Source organism: Embiotoca jacksoni, unplaced genomic scaffold (genome assembly GCF_022577435.1).
Source record: "Embiotoca jacksoni isolate LCO1_2020_lvr unplaced genomic scaffold, fEmbJac1.0.p SCAF_20, whole genome shotgun sequence".
Classification (NCBI taxonomy): domain Eukaryota; kingdom Metazoa; phylum Chordata; class Actinopteri; family Embiotocidae; genus Embiotoca; species Embiotoca jacksoni.
This window is the reverse complement of record NW_027185341.1, coordinates 180636-199519: the sequence shown is the minus strand read 5'-3', so window position 1 is coordinate 199519 and position 18884 is coordinate 180636. Positions and strand designations below refer to the sequence as shown.

General features: G+C 40.3%; 1 protein-coding gene across 10 annotated transcripts in view; it reads right to left on the bottom strand.

Moving 5' to 3' along the window:
- Positions 1-971: 971 nt before the first annotated feature.
- pald1a (phosphatase domain containing paladin 1a) overlaps positions 972-18884 on the bottom strand; it is a 49027-nt gene continuing 31114 nt past the window's right edge. For all 10 annotated transcript variants that reach the window (XM_069155393.1, XM_069155398.1, XM_069155396.1 and 7 more), the window contains exons 19-20: positions 13488-13643; positions 972-3877 (exon numbers count right to left, since the gene is read on the bottom strand). In XM_069155393.1, coding sequence (XP_069011494.1) covers positions 3728-3877; positions 13488-13643 — 306 coding nt within the window. In that variant the 3' untranslated portion in view covers positions 972-3727. The remainder of the gene's footprint in view (positions 3878-13487; positions 13644-18884) is intronic.

Here is an 18884-nt window from a genome sequence, read left to right as displayed (position 1 = left end):
CACATGCTGCAACTGAATAGCCCTTCTCCACATCCGCATGTTGTTTTAACCGATTTGTCTCTGTTGGTATAGAGAAATTCAGAAAACAGACACAGTGCCCGATGGAAGCGTAATGGCAAATGTACCCAATAAATTGCAGTGCCTCTAAGAAAGAGGGATAAATGAGCTCATAAAGTAAGATGATGTAAAAGGGAAACAAGTGTAACAAACTATAAAGAAAGTGTTTCAATCTGGACCACTTAGTTTCCATTTACAATAATCCAGGATAGGCTGTGGTGTGATAAAATCCTAACAACTTCCGTGCTCCCAAAGATAAGCCTGCTATGCACTTACAAGACGGGAAGTGATCTGGGATATCAGCCTTTCAAAGCAGGCCAGCGAAGCCAAGTGCGCTTCACTGATGTGCCGGCCGGTGGCTTTTAATCCTCACACAACCCTCCATTCTTGAGAGTGACCATATTTTTTTTTTTTTTTTTTAATTAAGACTTTACCTGTCCACATCAAAAGGCAACTCAGATTAGTCTTTTGATCTGCCTAAGCTCTTTATTACTGTGTATGGAATATGTTAAGATTTCATCCCAACAATGAATCATCTGTTTTCTGTAAATGTATGCTGCTCGATGCTCATAACCTGCTCTGCTCTCCGAGGTTGGCACCGGCACAAGACAAAGAGGCCGCGCGGATATACGAGAGGGCTCTTTGCGGTGCATATCTGGAGCAAAAGATGATGCCGAGATAAGGAGGAGAATAGAAAGGAAGCCGAGGAGGGAAGAGACAATCGTTTGGCTCCATCGCAGAATCGGAAACTTCAATAAAACAGCACAGCAAAGAGAGTTGTGCGCAAAATATGTATGGGTCAGAAAATCCTCCCACACACCAAATCCAAATCCTTGACACAGATGGCTCGGTTTTATTTTTCTCTTCATAAAAAGCAACAGTGAAATGATACCAAAAACAGACAGGCAGTTAAATCTATTTGAATTATTTATTTTAGCCTCCAAAAAGAAATAGACGGCACATAAAGTGAATAAAAGCTAACACATTGCTTCTATGTAAAAAAAAAACAAAAAAACATTAAGAGCATCGCTAAGACATTAGGGTGTTATTACCACCTGCACATGTGCGTGCTTGTATTATGCAATATCACGAGGATGAAATTCAGTCAAACATAAAAAATATTTTTCAATATTCAGTCCATTTTCAATCATCGTAATCCTTTTGCTCACTTAAGAGCATCAAAACATTTGGACCCTGTATAATTGATTCAGACTGACAGAAAGGAACAAACAGGAATGAGAGGCATCTGGAGGGAGGGTTTTTCTTATTTTTCTGGCTTATCTTTCTGGTTTTAAGGCAGGATTCATAGTTAAAGCACATTTTAAGTTAAAACTTACTTTGCAACTAAATATATGTTAGCAAATTAAAGAGCAACAATATACTCGAAATGTTAGGACCTCAAACAAATACTGTACAGCCAAGTTATTTGACAAACGTAGGCACGCTTAACAATGATTATGTGTTCAGGGAAAACATTGCTGTAATTATCGCCCTGTTTGAATGACAATGCAATTATATCGTATTATTCCGAAGTGTGAATCATGCAGCTTTTGTTTCCTTCCCCTGATGTCACCAACATGAGGTGCAGTTATGTAAGGGTATATTTAACCCTCATCAATTGATACCAATTGGTTTTTGTTCCAAGTTCTACATACAAGTGTTTGCAGGCATTGCTGATTTGAACTATATATGTTTACAGTCAAAGGTATAATTTGACTCCCGCTGACAGACTGGTGACGTTACAGAAAGTGTTTACTGGCAGGGGTCATGAAATCTGTGCCAGCCACTCATAAAAAAGGGAAAAACTTCACTTGTTTTAAATCAAAATCTGTGCACAGCTCTTCGGGAGGATGACTCTGCAGCTCCCTACTCATGTCTGCTTGAAGCTAACAGCTACATCAGCTGCTACTACACTCAAATTGTAGCACGAACTTTCAGCGAGGCGAGTGGCATTGTTTGAAAGTCAGATCAGGTGAAACCTGGCACCGACGTTTCTGACTATTAAATAGGGGGTTATAATCACGCATCTGTCACAAATGTATGGGCTTAGTAGGGGCCTGCTGAACCTGCTGGTAGGTTCAGGAGGCTGTCATCACCCATTTATGTCATGGCTCCAAACTTCAGACTGGGCAAACTGCAACTTGTAGTAGACAAGTTGCTTTGCAAGTTACATTTATTGCAACCTCTAGTGGCCGTAATAATTATTACAGGAGTTAAGGAGAAAGTAAGGTTATGTAATATAAAGAGTGACAAAGTCCACGTAGGGATGAGGTCAGGTGTGGCTGGATGGTTCCCACACAGGTTTTTCACTCAGGCGACCGCTGTTCCTGTCCCGTGGGAAAACAAAAGTTTGAACTTAAATGTATCATTTAAGTTAATTAATGTACGTAATTTGCGCAATTTACATCACAGAACTTCCGCAAATGACATACTTTGTTTCGCCAAAACCATGATCTTATTGTAAATGTAACCAAATTAGTTTTGATGCCTAAATGCAGCAAAACTGTGACTGTGTTGCAGGGTTAGCAACGTTTATTATTGTTACCATGACAACACAGGTCCAGTACGCCTGCAGCTGCTACTGTCCAACGGTCATAAATAACAGCCTACTGAACCGAGCCTACTAGTTGGTTCAGTAGGCCTCAACTCGCCCATACGTTTGGGACACAAGTGTGATGATAACCGCCAATTCAATAATGTACGTGCAGAATAGACATTATAAAATGTCTCCGGGTTGGTGACGTTGCTTCCTTAACGTGATGTGATGATTTAGGAGGAATTTAAAATAATTGCAGTAAAAAAACAAAAAATTTTAAGCATTGGTGCAATGCTGCTTAAAAATGGCAAATGCAAAGACACATAAACAGCTTCAAAGTACAATGTAACAGAACAATTCCTGACATGTTAGTACCTGTATCATGTAATTAAATGTAAAAAATAAACAGGTACAACGGAGGGACACATTACTGCCATTACGCTGCAGCAAAAGAAACTCTGACCAACAGCATCTCGCGCGACACTCCTCTCAAAATCATCCACTCGGATGAATTTTCTCACAAAAAAAAAAAAAATCAAGGACACATTAACATTTAAATAACAACAGCTTTCATATGTACACGGGGACTTTTCTCAAAAAAAACCTTGAGTTAACAAATGGGCAGCCGCTAAGCTGAGAAGAAAAGGTCACGACTCGAGAAAAATATCAGGTCACACAACAGCAAATAGTTGTGACATGCAAATTGTTGGCTGACAACACAGTGGAATTTGCTTCTTTCCTCCATAACATTTAACTCTTGTTGTGCTCCAACAGAAGTTTTAAAAGGCTCTCAAGTGAGGACATTTTTCTTTTAAACCATGAACTGAAAAAACTTATTATTAGTACTTCTGTATCTACCGTTGATTAAAAAAAAAAAAAAGGGCAAGGAAAAGGCACAAACCTCAACTTCTAATACAGAAGCAACATTTTGCTAAAGCGTAATAATAAAACAGCTACAAAATGTTAACATTGCCAGTGAGTATGAAAAAAAAGAAAGAAGCAGTAACACAAACAACAGATGACATGAAAATATACATAACAGGGTTAAATATAGAAGGCATAATAATGTTACTGTAAATGTCTTTCATTCTGAAAAGCACAGTACTGTTTTGGTGCGCTCACACTGATCCTCTCTCAGATGAACTCCCCTCGGAAAGGAAGTGACTGAATGTTTTGCTGTTGCCAGCGGCAGCGCAGCCTGGCCAGCGGCGTGTCCCTCGGGTTTTCAAACTCAGAGAAGCCCAGCTGGTTGAGGATGTCATAAACTCCGGCTCGGGCAGCCACCTACCACAGAAACACACAAAATGTTAATGAACAGGCAACACAGCCAGCCAGGCATTTCTTTTTATTTGTCCATCATGACCACACAAACACACCGACTGTCACTTTTTTTTTTTTTTTTGGAGGGAAAGCATGTTATCTGGCAGTTTTCTACATGTGCAGCTGTTAAATTGGAACAATAGGCATCTACTGCGGTTTTGGAAACAACAGGAAGTGGTCGAACAAGAATTCAGAGGTTTCGCTTCAGTAAAAATATCAACACCATGAAGTAAAAATGATTCAAACACTGAAAAAAAAGTTGTGTCAACTGTTCACAGTACTTTTGGTTTGTAATGTCCTTATTTGCCTGAGGGGGAGCTTTTAAAAGCCTGAAAAAATAACTGATGATGTCATAGTTACATCATCAGGTCAAGCGTTTGTTTTGGCAACTGATTGATGCGACCCACATCACATGGTAGTCAATGCAGAGTTGCCAGTTGAAGTTTCAAAATTAACCTATAGTCTACACCAGGGGTGGCCAACCAGTCAGAGACTAAGAGCCACATTTTTTACTGTGTTACCGCAAAGAGCCACATCATACACATGGGCACACATGAACATCACCCCATCCCTTCCTCACACACACACACACACACACACACACACACACACACACACACACACACACACACACACACACACACACACCTCTGCTCAGCCAGATTTATTGTAAATGTCACACACCAACATGATAATGACAGAAATTGACTCCTACAGTACTAAGACCACAGGCCAGTCATTTTCAACAATGAACATTGTGTGCACTGTCTCACACACACACAACCAAGTCCACAAACAAAAATATAATAATTTACAATAGCGTTTTTCTTTTACTATGCATGTTGCTTAGTGGGACTTCTGGCATTCCTTGCCTTGAACAATCTTCTTCAAATCTGGCTTGTATTCCGTTGTTGCCACTTGAAGCAATTCTTCCACATGGGTGTCAGTCAGAACAGATCGATGCTTTGATTTCAGGTGTTTCAGGGTAGAAAACACAGACTCATTCACAGATCCGATCATGGCCGGCGCTCCATCCGTGGCTATTGCGGTTAGTTTCGGTGTGGGCAGATTTGCTTTCGCAAATGCAGCCATCATTGTTTCTTTCTTCATATTTTCGTTTTGCTGTGCATTTTTTTCCTGCCATTTTGAGAGTGAACTGGACACAAATTGTTTACTCAGATGATCTTGCCCCTACTGGGAAACTTTGCGGTATTTTCATCTCACGCACATGCGTGTTTGACGAAAATACCGTATTGAACTCAAGCGAAGCGAACACGCACATTAAAAACAACACAAACACGACCTCCAAGAGACTTACAACTGAATGTACTATTCTGTATATCCCAATTTTTTTGGAGGGGTAATCCTGTCCTACCTCTCTGTCTAAAGTATTTGCAAAATCAATAAAAAGATTTTAAAAGAAAAAAACAAAACACAAACTTCGATATGAACGTAAGAGCCGCATGAAACCAGGCAAAGAGCCGCATGCGGCTCGGGAGCCGCGGGTTGGCCAGGCCTGGTCTACACCCATTAAGATGCAATGACTGAAAACAATCCTCAGTGGAGTTCGGTCAGACCGCAGACTGTTTATAAAAGTGAACGTAGCTTCCGGATCAGAAAAAAAGGGTCAGTGCAAAGTACGTTAAACTGCAATACTAACGAGGGCCACTAGGGGTTGGCTCCGAAAAAGTTCTGGCTCCATAGACTCCCATTAAACTTCTCTCATATAATACAAAGTCAATACATTTTTTCCACAAATCATTATGGTGTCTTTTTATAGACTCCCTCCTTCTTATTAGTTTTCTGGTGATCATCCTGAAAATAACCCCATCATTAATTAGATATTAGGCCTCAAAAAGCGCTGTATTTGGGGTGTGTCTCCAAAAATAGCAAGATGGCAACAGCCATAATCCGAACTCAAGGTTTCATAACGGCCGTTCACAAACCAGTGGGTGATGTCATGGTTGGTCGCTGCTCGGGTCAGACCCATGTATTCACGCAGTGAGTGTTGTACTGGTAATACCAGGCTAGAATCTCAGAAACTGTTGAGTCTTCTGGTGTGGAAATGATTCACTTTAAATTTCTTCCTGATTATTATACAATCAGTGAAAATGATATCATCCTGACTCCAGGACATTCATATGAACGGTTTCTGAGCTGCCATTTGCACTGATTGAACCTGATGACGAGTGTGCCTCAGCATGTTGCTCCTACTACACAACATTCATGAGCCATTTAAGGAGCAGCTGTGGCTCAGTAGACAAAGGAGGTCGTCTATTAATCACAGGGATGGTGGGTCAATCCCCGTCTCTTCCTGTCCATATGTTGAAGTATCCTGACACTAAACCCCTGTTTCTCTAAATGGTTAGCAAGAAAGCCACTGGCCTCACTGCCACCAGTGTGTGAATAAATTGGTAAATCAAAAGCACCTTTGTGAAATATTTTGGATAAAAGCATTACGTTAGAAAAAAAAGAATCCATTTGAAGGAAATTTGAATGATTTCATAGTAAAATGTTTACCACTGATTATTCCTGATTATTGCTAGTGAACTTGAAGTACCAACTACCTCTCTAAGGTAAAGTAATGGAGCAGCCTTGTAATACCACCATGGAAACAATGTAAGTACCTCCGTTTTTCTGTCTCTGAATCGCCACTGAATGAATAAGGACAGAGAGGAAGATGGAGAGATTTGCCTCAAGAGAGTTCAGTGTTCGTGTTAAGCAGCAGGTCACGCTGACTCATGGTCTGCTCTGGCTGTCAAACACCATAGGACTGATGGGAAACACCATGGACAACCAGAAACATCTGTCCATAAAGCCAAACAATACAAACAAATACAAAAAAAGAAAAAGAAAAGAGCTGTCACCAACTTCCCAGCAAAAACTTTTGAATACCCAATTAGAAGTGCCACAGCTTGTCCAGTTTACTCTGCATGAGAGGCTTCAATTCTCTGTGCTGGACTGCAACATTGAACCACTACATAATTTTTTTTTTTTTTTTTTTTTTTTTTAAAGAGTATATAATCAACTATGGAAGTCAAATCATGAGAAAGAGTCTCTCAAATGCATTTATTTCTATTGAACCATGTATCGATTTTCACATCACAGTCTCTTTGAATGCTTGTGTGCCCCACAAATGGGCTGAAATCTTTTTGAGTTATCTCTAGCTGGTGCTTCAACCGAGTCCTGTATCGATGCCAAGCTGAGGATATATAATGTGCAGGTCTGTAAGACTAAAAGATGTTCAGGAAATGACTCAGTGGAGGTAACGTGGCCTAAAACACTTTGCCAAGTTAACCTCTCTCCTCTCTCCAGAGTTTGCAGCCTCCTCGTCTGCCTTAGGAGAGGAAGAAATGTATAAAGACCGGGGTGAATGAGGGCATCACTTGTGGGATTCATACGTTGCACTTTCATACTTTACAAAAACGAAAAATATGATTGTGGTTATATTCTTGAGGCTGTGAGGTAATCCTGTAAATGCTGCTCAGGATACTTTTTAAAAATGCGCTGTCAGGTTAAAGGCTGAGGAAGACATACTGGAACAATGAACAGGAATATTAGTATCAAGCTATCCCTTTCACTAACAATGATTATAGCTTTGCTGGCCAGCTTTGTGCAGAAATAAACACAGGCACCGCAGAGTGTGGTCTGGATTATCTACTTGCTGACCGTGCAAAATCGAATCTTACAATAGATATCATGTAACATTAAACTTTTGCTTTGTACAGTCGACACTAGCTCGAACTTTAAAACCTCTACACGGTCTTCTAAGTTGTCTCACGATGAAGAAGTGATCATGCAGCTTCTACTGTCCTGTCTTAATGCAGCATTTTATGAAAAAAAATGCATGCAATCATGTATCTTTCAGTACATCCATGTTTGTGTTTGATGCTGCTGTTCAAGCCCTGAGGTGGGAACAAATGACTTCGTGCAGCGGAACCATTAGTCAGTGTGAGTGTGACTCCCAGGAGAAGCTATGGGTAACCTGACTCATCCTCTCCAAAGCCCGGCTGTCTAAATAGAGGGGGTGTGAAAAATCGTGTTAAACAGACCCAAAAGATGATGATGGGGATGGAGAATAACTCCATGCAATCTCTGTGGAGCCAGAGCGGAGGGTGTTGACATCCTGTTGACTTTATTTTCCTCCAACACTGTTCAAGAGACACCCCATAAAATTAAAAAAAAAAAAAAAAATCGATCCTTTGTGTATCCACTGAGGCAGTTTGCGCCGTCACAGTGGATGCCAGCTGCAGTCGGGTGGGATTCACAGATGTTAAAAGCAGAATGGAAGTTTGGATTTCAATGCTGACCGGGCAAAAAAAACAAAACAAGTATCTAAAGAAGTTTCTCACAAGACTACAAAATTAACTTCAACTCCAAACCAGAAAGAGTATTTACCTCTTTGGATCAATGACTCTAAATCCTACTATTCTGCCTCTTTGCAGTCCTGCCCTCTGAAGTCAGCCTTTCAAAATTTAAAGCGAGAAATGTTTTGAACATACAAACCATCTGGGTCCACAGTGAAAGTGATTATGCTGCAAAAAGGATCTTTGACATGTTTGTATGGATGTTTTGAGAAACTCTGACAACTCATTTTCAGTTAGATATTCCTTTCAACCCTCTGAACCCATAGTGAACTTTTTCCACAGTAACCACCACCAACCACATGCACACAAAGCTTCTTTTTTTTTTTCTTTTTTTTTTTTTTGCAGATGAGTCAGCCAAGTGTGGGACAGTTAGCTTACTGTCTCCATAAAATTTAACTTACAGTCGACATGCATTTTAGCAGCTCTGGGAGGGTGTAATTAGAAACAGAAGTGCTTTGAGATAGGGCTGGGTGATATAATTTAAAAGCAATGTCATGATTCATTGTAACAATCATTTTTCAAATGGTAAATGGACTTTAACAACTTTTCTAACATAACAGACAAGAAGCTTCCCAATTTTTCCCTACAATTAAAAGTAAACATTTTATAAATATATATACAACCTCTAGTGGCCCTCGGTGGTATTGCAGCTTAAGGCTTTTCCTCATCGGCCTCATTTTCTGATTCTGAAGCTACATCCACTTCTATATATAGTCTACGGTTCAGACCCCTGGTCTGCATTTGCTGAAACAAAAAATAAAAATGCATGACCGTTTCACATCTCTTGTTACTTAGAATTACCTAAAATGATTAAATACTGCAGGCCTTTGCATTTCCTAACAATGGTACCTACGAAGTAGGATAGGGTTTGCTAATGCTACTTTATACGCTAAAACTATATAATGGACTGCTGAACAATTTGAAAGATGATCCTACTGTTTTTGTTCCATTTTGACCGGTTATAAAAGAAGCTAAAAAAATCAATTTGTTGCAATTTCTGCATGTAAAATTAAAATGGAAATCTTGCAACATCTACATTTCTCATTGCTTCCCTGGGGGCTGCTGTGCTGAAAATAATAGCTGAAGAGAAATGAATGTGGCACAGCTCAAGATTACATCTGCATCTCTTTGAAAAACAAAGTCATGAACAAACGAAAACAGATCTGATCTTTGGGGCTGAATCGCAGCATCCCACTCTCTTTGTTGACCTTAAATGGCCTTGAAGACGTTGCTATGTGGTGACAAGCTTCCTGGGTGACAGTGAGCAGGGCTGTTGAACAGATATCTTTCATGCTGCGCTGAAGAGATCACAAACGCCAATACTCATTAGGTGGCTGGAGCGGTGGAGGGAAGGGAGGGGGGGGGCAGGGCAGCGTCGGAGGCGCTGGTCTTTCCCACAGTCGGCTATCTCAAAGGCTGCACATACCAGGCCGCTGCAGAGGGACAGGGAGGCCTCTGTGCCACACATCAAAACAGCTGGAGTGACTGATAGGGTACCTCTCCTGCAGGCATCTGTGGTATGCACTGTACACAAGTCCTGCCATTGTGTAAAGGCCCGCGTTTTGGATTAGCAAACATGTATTTCAATTCCAATAACTCCTGTGATGTTTTCTGCTCTGATCTCACTACATGGACATGAGGCAACATGGGCTAATGACGCTCGGGACAATATTTGTCCAGTGTGCATACAATGTGGTTGTAAGAGCTATTTATTTCTGTAAATTCTTTTAGGGGACTTTTAGATGTTTTGATTCTTATCCATAATGCTTCACCTTCAGGGAAGCATCTCCTTGGTCAAATTCATTCTGCATCATGACAACAACCTCAAACGCGCAGCCATGGAGGGTGCATAAAGAATCCAGCAACGCAGTGCGCGTTTGAGGTTGTTGTCATGATGCAGAATGAATTTGACCAAGGAGATGCTTCACCTGAAGGTGAGAGCATTATGGATAAGAATCAAAACATCTAAAAGTCCCCTAAAAGAATTTACAGAAATAAATAGTATGTACACAGAGGCATAAAGGCCAAAAATATCCCGAGACTCCATATCAGCTGGAACAGGCTGCTGTCTTGCATGACTGAGAACACCGTGGCCCTGCTTTTACTGGCCGTAGTAATCAAATTAGTCCACACACATACACACATGCATACAGCAGGACAGACTGTAAGGCTCAGAGCTGGCAGGTTGTGTAACCATGGCTTCAAAAGCAGGACCACTGATGGCGCTGACTCCCGAACGCAGCCCCTGGCGACACGGTTTGTCATTAACGATCCTGCCACGGTCACTGGTGATTGGCTAATGATTGTGCCCTGGGGCTGTTTGGGTCAGATTGGTTGGACCATTGCCAGATTCTGCTGCAACTGGGCCAGTAAACAAACCGCAATACTGATGGTGGTGGTGGTGGAGGAATTCATCAGGGTTATTACTTTTCTGCACAATATTTGCTGTTTGACTGTTTTTCAGAAACAAATATTTTTGATTAAGTGATCTTTGAACAGAGGACACAGGGCAAAAAAGATTACTTCTTTCACAGCTGCAGCTGACATCTGACATCTTTGTTGTCCTTTCTATGAATCTCTCTTTGGATCAGAAATCAATCAGACTGAAATTATCTTTCAGATGACACCTAATCGTACCCTTGTCGGCAAAGAGAACGGTTTCAACAGCAACCGTCTCCCCTCAGAGTCGAAGTGGTTCGGCTCAATATCAAACGTTTTATATGTACAGTGTAACAAAGGGACATGGCTGTAATAAGTGACAGAATTGACTGTAATTGCAATTAAGGCGGCATCTTTCTCTGGGTTACACGTAGTGTGTGACGGGTGAGCAGTGGGAGGTGCAGTGCAAAAAGACCACAGCTCAATCAAACAAATCTAAACATTTTCTTTGGTGCATTTGCAATTTCTCCATGCACCTGAAACTTGACCAGAAAGTGAACATCAAAGTTTGTGTCAAATTTTTGGGGAACACGAAGAAGTAGCAGGGAAACCCAATCTGGCGAGTATGGGTGTTGGGCAGCAACGACTGTGCTGCAGCGGATGTGAAACTTTCACTTGGTGTGTGCTGTGAGAGGGCACGTCGTCATGTCGGAGAACCCAAGTGTCACCACGCCACAGTTCATGTTGTTCGCACCGAATATTTTCCCTCAGACGCATCAGAACATCTTGTCACCTTGTATTTTGAAACTGATACAGGAAGTTTGTATAAATGTGTAACACAGTAATTTTAATCGCGCAAATCATTGAGGTGAAAGCACACAATTGCTTTGAATTGTTAAACAGCAATTTCTTGAACACAGCGGAGAGTATAGATTGTATACAGCCTGTATTCACACAAGGAGACTGTGTGAATACAGTCGAACACAAGAAAGAAAAGTAATACAGATATTTAAAGTGAAAGCTTTTTTTTTTTCTTTTTTTTTTTTAAATGGTGTGAATTTTGTATGGGGAAAAAAGCTTTAGCACAAACAATGATTTTTAATAACCTTTTCACGCTTGATGGTTTAATGGCCTTTTCACACTTGACAGTTTCTAGTATGGCTACTGTAAGTAAAACTGCTCCCATGCAGAGCTCAGACCAGATGTTGTTGTTCACAGGTATACATTTTTAGTAGGAAGAGAGGAAGACTAAAAGCAGCAAAAACAAAGAGATACCTTAAGTATATGATTAAATAAATTGATGACTTTTTGATATAATGTTATAATGATTTAATGTGTTTTTCTATTGCCTGCTTTCAGAGTGTGCCTGTCCTCTTTGAGCATTCCTGTATTTTCTCATGGCATAACTGGGCCATTAGAGTCACCCTGATGCACCACATATATTTGCTATTCATAACAGGAAGAATATGCCTCAATTGACCGCGCATATTTCTGTGACAATTGTTTTCACAGCTATTGTTCCAGTCTATTTTGGAATTCTGCGTTTTTTCTTTGAGTTAAATCCACCTCTATAAGGACAAAGAAGGACAAGTTTTTCATTGAGCGATTTCCAAAACATCCCAGGACCCCTTGGGCGTGTTTCTCCAGACCGTCTGCTCGCAAATAAGAATAGAAACTGGCTGTGAAGTTGCAGGCTGAAGTCCACAAATGAGAAAGGCTTGTTTGGAATCTCCATTTGCCATAAATAGAGTGTCTGAGACTTGTGATAAAATCAATCAAACGAATAAAGTTCTTTCCTGTGGTTTCTGTGGTAAAAAAAATCTGCTTCCTTAATTTAGAAAATCTTTGCAGTAAACTCCGAGATTGTGCTGAGCATACTGCAAAGCTGGCATAAAAACAAGACGGCTAATACCTTTAATTAAAACCAAATGCATAATAATGTAAATGAAACCATATAATGCATATTCACAGCATGTAATAATATTTAAAATTCCTTCTGTGGGCTGCGGCATTAAATGATCACAGTGAAATGTGTTTTTGTCAACCTGCCAAACTGCTTACGTTTTTACCGCCATGTGATTTTAACATACATACATTTTAATTGCAGTGTGTGCTTGAGCGAGTGTGTGTTGTGTACCACTTACAGACTACTCATTTGTTTGGAATGCACATAAATTCTCCACTTTACTGTACGGGCGCAGCTGGCCAAACGATTAATAATATGAAGTTCAGCGTGAGAAGAACGAGGTCCCAATAGAACCAGAACTAGCTTTTAAATTCCTGGAGGAAAACCCAAATGAAACTCAGTTCATGCACATTGTGAGCTCGTTACCAGAGGGTAGAAAAGGAAAAAAAAACTGTTGCTCATTTGCTTCTTTCTGCTTTTTGTCTGCCAAGCATGAGTAAATAAAGGTGAGAACAGCTCCAGTATCAAAGACCACCAGCAGACCTTTTCACCCTTCTCCGCTGTCTGAAGGCACCGCATGACTTATTCAATACAGCACACATCCAGCATTCATGTGGTGAGGCTGGCAGGGCTTTTCTGATATTTTTCTATCGAGCTTGATATCAAACAACGCCTCTTCTGTTAAACTACTTATTGATTTGCTTATTTTGTTTCTTTGTCCACCTTATTTATAAAAAAAAAAAAAAAAAAAAAAAAAAAAAACCTACTTTTTCTGTCGTTAATTTATTAGCTCTGGTGTCACAAGAAGCAATTCAACTGCATTGACAATATATGAAATGCTTCTCTATTTAAGTCTGTGAGACCGATTAGAGACGAGTAGAGAAGAGTAGAGAACGGTGGAAGCGGGGAAGAGATCCTTTACCTGTTCCATCCAGAGAGTGAAGGACCGCTGCCACGAGTCCTTCTTCTCTAGATGCAGGTAAGTGTTGTAGAGGATGAGGTAAATGTAGCGCTCCAGGTACTGCAGGCTCTTCAGCAGCAGCTGCTGGCACTCCTTCTCTGTCTTACCGCTTTTGATCTAAAAAAAAAAAAAAAAAAAAAAAAAAAAAAGAGGTAAACGAAAGTCTATTGGTTTATAAAGTAGGCATAGGACATTGTTTAATTGCCGTCTGTGTGTACGCTGTGTTCACATAATGTTGAGATTTCTTGACATTTGACCTGCCTTGACGGAGGCACACTGTCTAAATGTCTTTACCTCTGCTCAACATTGGAGATCATTGAATGCCCTCAACTTCAAATTTATGCGTTTGTGTTGAGCATGTCACATCAAAATTGAACATTTTGCAGATAAACAAACATTTATATAAATTATATAAATCTAACTGAAATAATAATAATTTTAAAATTAAAAAAAAAAAAAAAAAACAGGTCCAGCATAACGAAGGTAATGACAAGAACAGTTTGAGTGATTCATTGTTTAACTTTTTTCAGGTTACATCACAATATCCTTCCTGCACTGTTTCTCCTATACTCCCCCATCTCAATGACAGCCTGCACGAACATTATTTCCGCACAGTGCCAACACAACATTGTTTATCTTCGTCTCCCTCAGGCCATCAGCTCCACCAACAGACACTGTATGTCCTCTAAAGCACAAGCACAGCAGCTAATACAATTTGTGAGGTTTACATCAACAGCTTTGACTAATCTGATTACAATTCACACCCACACACAAAATCCAAGATGGAACAACCATGTTACCAAAAATGTCCTGCTATTTCTTTTTTTAGGAAAGTTTTAAAAAGCAAATAACCACAGTAAATTAGTCCATAAATAGAAAAAGTAAAAAGCTGTCGGTTTCCATTATTCTCATGCCAAAACCAATGGAGACAAGGGAATAGCAAACTTTCCGAAAAATAAATTTAGCATCTAAAACATGTAACATCCTCTTTGGATCTAACGGAATAAACATCAGTCTTGTTGAGTAGTTTAAATCTTTGACATTTAAACTATATGGGTTATCAAAGTTTATCTGAGCAGAAACAGCGAGCTCCATGCTTCTGTCGGGACAAATTCAAGCTGTGTGATATGGCTGATAAACTAGCTCCACAGGCACATCATCCTCCTTCTATCATATCCGTTCATCTTGTCTCCACTTTTATCTCCTGAAGAAACCCTTTTTTTAGACGGCAGTTGTGACATTTGGTGACAGTTTTGAACCAAATTCGTTCCAAACAAAGAATATCACCCACAGTACCACCTACTATTCACAATAACTGTTTACTTCCCGTGCTTCATCAGACTGTTTAACTCCACCGTTTCAAAATAAACACTATAGTTAAATGGACATTCTTGTGATAATTAGTTGCAAAACTATCGGTCAGCAATGCTAAAACAGTGCAATTATCAAAAGTATGACCTGCTCCTGTAATTCCCTTGACTACTATTCAACAGACAAGATAATAGTACTTTCACAGAACCACAGAGCAAAAAATATCTTCAAGCCACAAGTGAATTAGTGTGGCTTCAGCTAATCCTCCTCCTAAAACCCTTGAGGCAATTGTCAAATAAATACATCAAAAACAAGAAACCTTACAGTTAAAGACAGGCATGACAAGCAAATAGTGTTTTGCTTCATTGCTACGTTCTGCATTACATAGCACTCCTCGCAAAGTAAGGTTAATAATTGGTTGGTCTTCGATTACAGGGTGAGCGCAGCACCGAGGTGAATGCAGACACACTTTCATCAGCGCGTCAACTCGGTGTCAAGATGTTTTCCCTTTTTTTGTCTCCCCCCCCTGAATGCTTACAGTTTTGAGTACTTCCAGGCACAAAGTGTCAGGGCCTGCCATCCATCTGTGTGGCGGACTGAGAGGTGTGTACTGGATTGGATAACATGTCAGTTGGGGTTAAGAGAAAGCAACTGCGGGTACAAGGTGTCGTATAGCTCAATGAGCTGTCAGCAGTTTCTCAGACACTTTCTCACAGCAAATTGTTCTGCATTATAATAAGAATTCTGACTGCTGGTAGTTGTTTTTAGATTGAAGAAACAAAGTTAAAGGGTTATCTGTCCACAGTTTGCAGCAAAGGCATTTTGGGAGCCTCAGAATAATGAAAGTTTACAAAGTAGGTGGGCTAGGACTCAGGGTATTTTGAAATGTGCACTGTGCACCATAATACAATCATTTCAGAGTTGAATGACGCAGCAGAGAGAGAGGTGGGATGAATGGGGTTTCCTGTCCATTCCCAAACAGCTGCGGTTGGATCCCAGTTTTCCAAGCCTCTGCTGCAGTGGAAGAGAAACTACACCTAGGCAAATAATGGACAGGCTGTCTGTTGTCTATCAACTTTCTCAAGGCACAGAGGAAGAAAGATAGAAAACACACACCGCACCTTTTCTGATCTCCTTATCGAAGGTCAAACTGACTACAGTGTCAGGGCAGGTGAACACTGGTGAACCCGATCACCTTGTGCACCCTGCACCCCCAGGGGGCTTTCAGCATTTCATCTCTTGTAGCCTGAAAAAATTAAGTGCCAAAGCCTGGCAGCTATCACTGCACCAGCCGCCGAGCTCACACACCCTAACACACACACACACACACACACACACACACACACACACACACACACACACACACACACACGCACACACACGCACACGCACACACACGCACACGCACACACACGCACACACGCACACACGCACGTGAGAGAGATCAGTTTGCAAAGATTACATAATTCACACCTCCACAATCTCCTGAACTCTACTTCTGTGGCTGCCAGACTTCTGTCTGTCTACATAGCCTGGGCCACATGTGTGGTCAAGCGGCCTCTTGTGCGCTTTCAGAAATTCCTGCAGAAAACAATGTTGGGGAAGATGTGGTGAAGAAAAGAGAGTAAATCTCTTCCATTCCATTTAAAGGAGACGGCTTTGAAAGCTTTGGATTTTTGTACATACAATTTTTTTGTTCCACGTCTCTGGATTTTTCTTTAAACTATTTCTTTATTGCTTTATTGAGATGAAAATCAAAGAGTTGTGGTTCATGTCATTTTCTATCTTTTCAAGATAAAGATGAAAAGTTTCTACTGAGCTGCTGAAATAGAAGGTAGGGGGGAAAAAAGTGAAAAATAACGCAGCCTCTCATCTCGCCTTGCCTTTAAGAACAAAGGAGGTGACCGTACAGTCCTGGCTCACCATCAAAGGTGAAAGCTATGATTCAGGCAGCCTCTGAGGTGCGATAATTAACATCCTCAGCTCTCCTCAGCCTGGAGGTCAAAAGCAAGGCTGACCAAACACATACCATTGTTGAGAGAGTCCAAGAACACGAGTTGGCTGAGCAGACCTCTGAGCAAGGACAATGTGAAAGTGAGAAAAGTGGTGAAGAAATGTTATCACTGCACAAACTCTCATTGACAGCAGAGACAGCTTTCTGTTAAAAAAAACAACAACAACAACAACAACAACAACGTATCTACCTCTCTTCAACGCAAGCCCTGCAGATTAGAAATGTTTTTTCAGTTTATGTGATGTTAATTTTAGAGTTGGGAAGGTTGTGAAAACATACAATATGCAGGATACTGTGTCAGTAAACCAACATACATCAACCTGCTTATTTTTTTGCATATCATCGTTGGCCTATGGCAAATCAAACTGGCCTGCAAATATCCAAACAATGTTTTTGCCAGAGCAACTTTCATTCCTGGGGTGTGAAATTTAAATTTATATGAAAGAATAGTTCAACAACAAGTAGTTAAGATTGATACCGTGCTTGTATCCATCTTCCCAATATGAAGCTGGAGCCCAGCCAGTGACAGTTAGCTCTTCCGTAGCTGATGCTACACCGTTTCAGAAAATTTCATGAAAATCAGTCAGGTAGTTTTTCTGCTGACAAACAGGCAAACGAACAAACGCCATCGAAAACGTAACCACCTCGGCAGGGGTAATGATGCATTTCCTTGTTACTTGACTTAGTTGTATTGCTTAATACACATTTTTATGAATTGTAAGTAAGTGATGAGGAAAAAAAAACCTGAAAAAGAGACATAAAAAAGAAAAAGAGGGAAGGAGACATAGAGATGCTTCTTTAAATACACATTATTCAGGAAAAAAAAATACTGTACATGACAGCATGGGGGTGTGCTCTCATTAGACTCACCCAAGTCCAGCCACGAATCATCTATTACCACATCTAAATGAGCTGTAAACTTGCATTCAAAATACCGTAAGACAAAAAAAATGTCATTAAACCTCAAAACTAAAGTGGAAACGTAGCTAATGAGGACAGACGCTCTGCTTCGAAAACGTAACACTGCCACATTCAGTCACATTTTAGGATGAGAAGTCTCAAAGTGGCAAATTGTTTGTATAACAGAATCTGACATAAAAAAAAAGAAAAGAAAAAGTATCATGACACTCAGACTCGTAAAAGTGGATTAAGTGGTTCATAAAAATAATCCCTGCATTAGAGTGCATATTTATTTGAGTCACATCAATATGGAACTAATCAGACTCATGATGAAGTGAACTTCATCGGATTTAAGCTTCATTTTTTTTCTCCCTTGTTAACTTGATCCTTTTTGATAGCATAAGTGCTGCAGGCAGCTTCACTTCTATGCAACAGTCTCTTTCCATGAAACTAAACTGATTTTTTTTTTTTTGGCATTGTACAAAGACAAATGTACTTTGCAGAAAAGAAAAAAAATACGCTTGATACGTGTTTGTGTAAGATTTAATACAGCCCCTGTAAACTGAATTTAAAAAAAACAAAGGTTGAAACAAACACGTCAGACTGGGTTCAGACAGAAGTTCGCAATAATCCCCGGATAAGCGTCGCAGCCTGCAGGTGTAGGTGTATTAAAGATAAACACCACCCACTTATGAATTATACTGGCTGACCTGTGTGCATTGCTCGTGTAAACAGGGATAGCGTGTGTCAAAAAGTTTGGTATAAAAGAGTTCCACATGTTGAGCAACTCCATGTTCTTTATAAAGGGTTGACAGGGCTCACTGAGTGTTTGAAACTCGAACATCTCGGTCAAGGTCTAGATTCCATAACTGCAAAGACGAGGCAAAAACGATGAGTTCTAATTACACTTTAAATGGCGTGATGACTATTGATTTATCACACCACTGTCAGTCTGACATACCTGACATTTAGTTCCCCAGGGTGTTTGAAGGCATTTGTAATTTCAGTCCATCTCTCGTGCACAGGCCAGTTTGAAATATTGCATATTAATGTCTCAAAATAAAAAAGGCCGTGACAGAAACAAAAGGCAGTTTCAAAAAGATTTGCACTGCCAAGACTGGAGGGTTGGACAA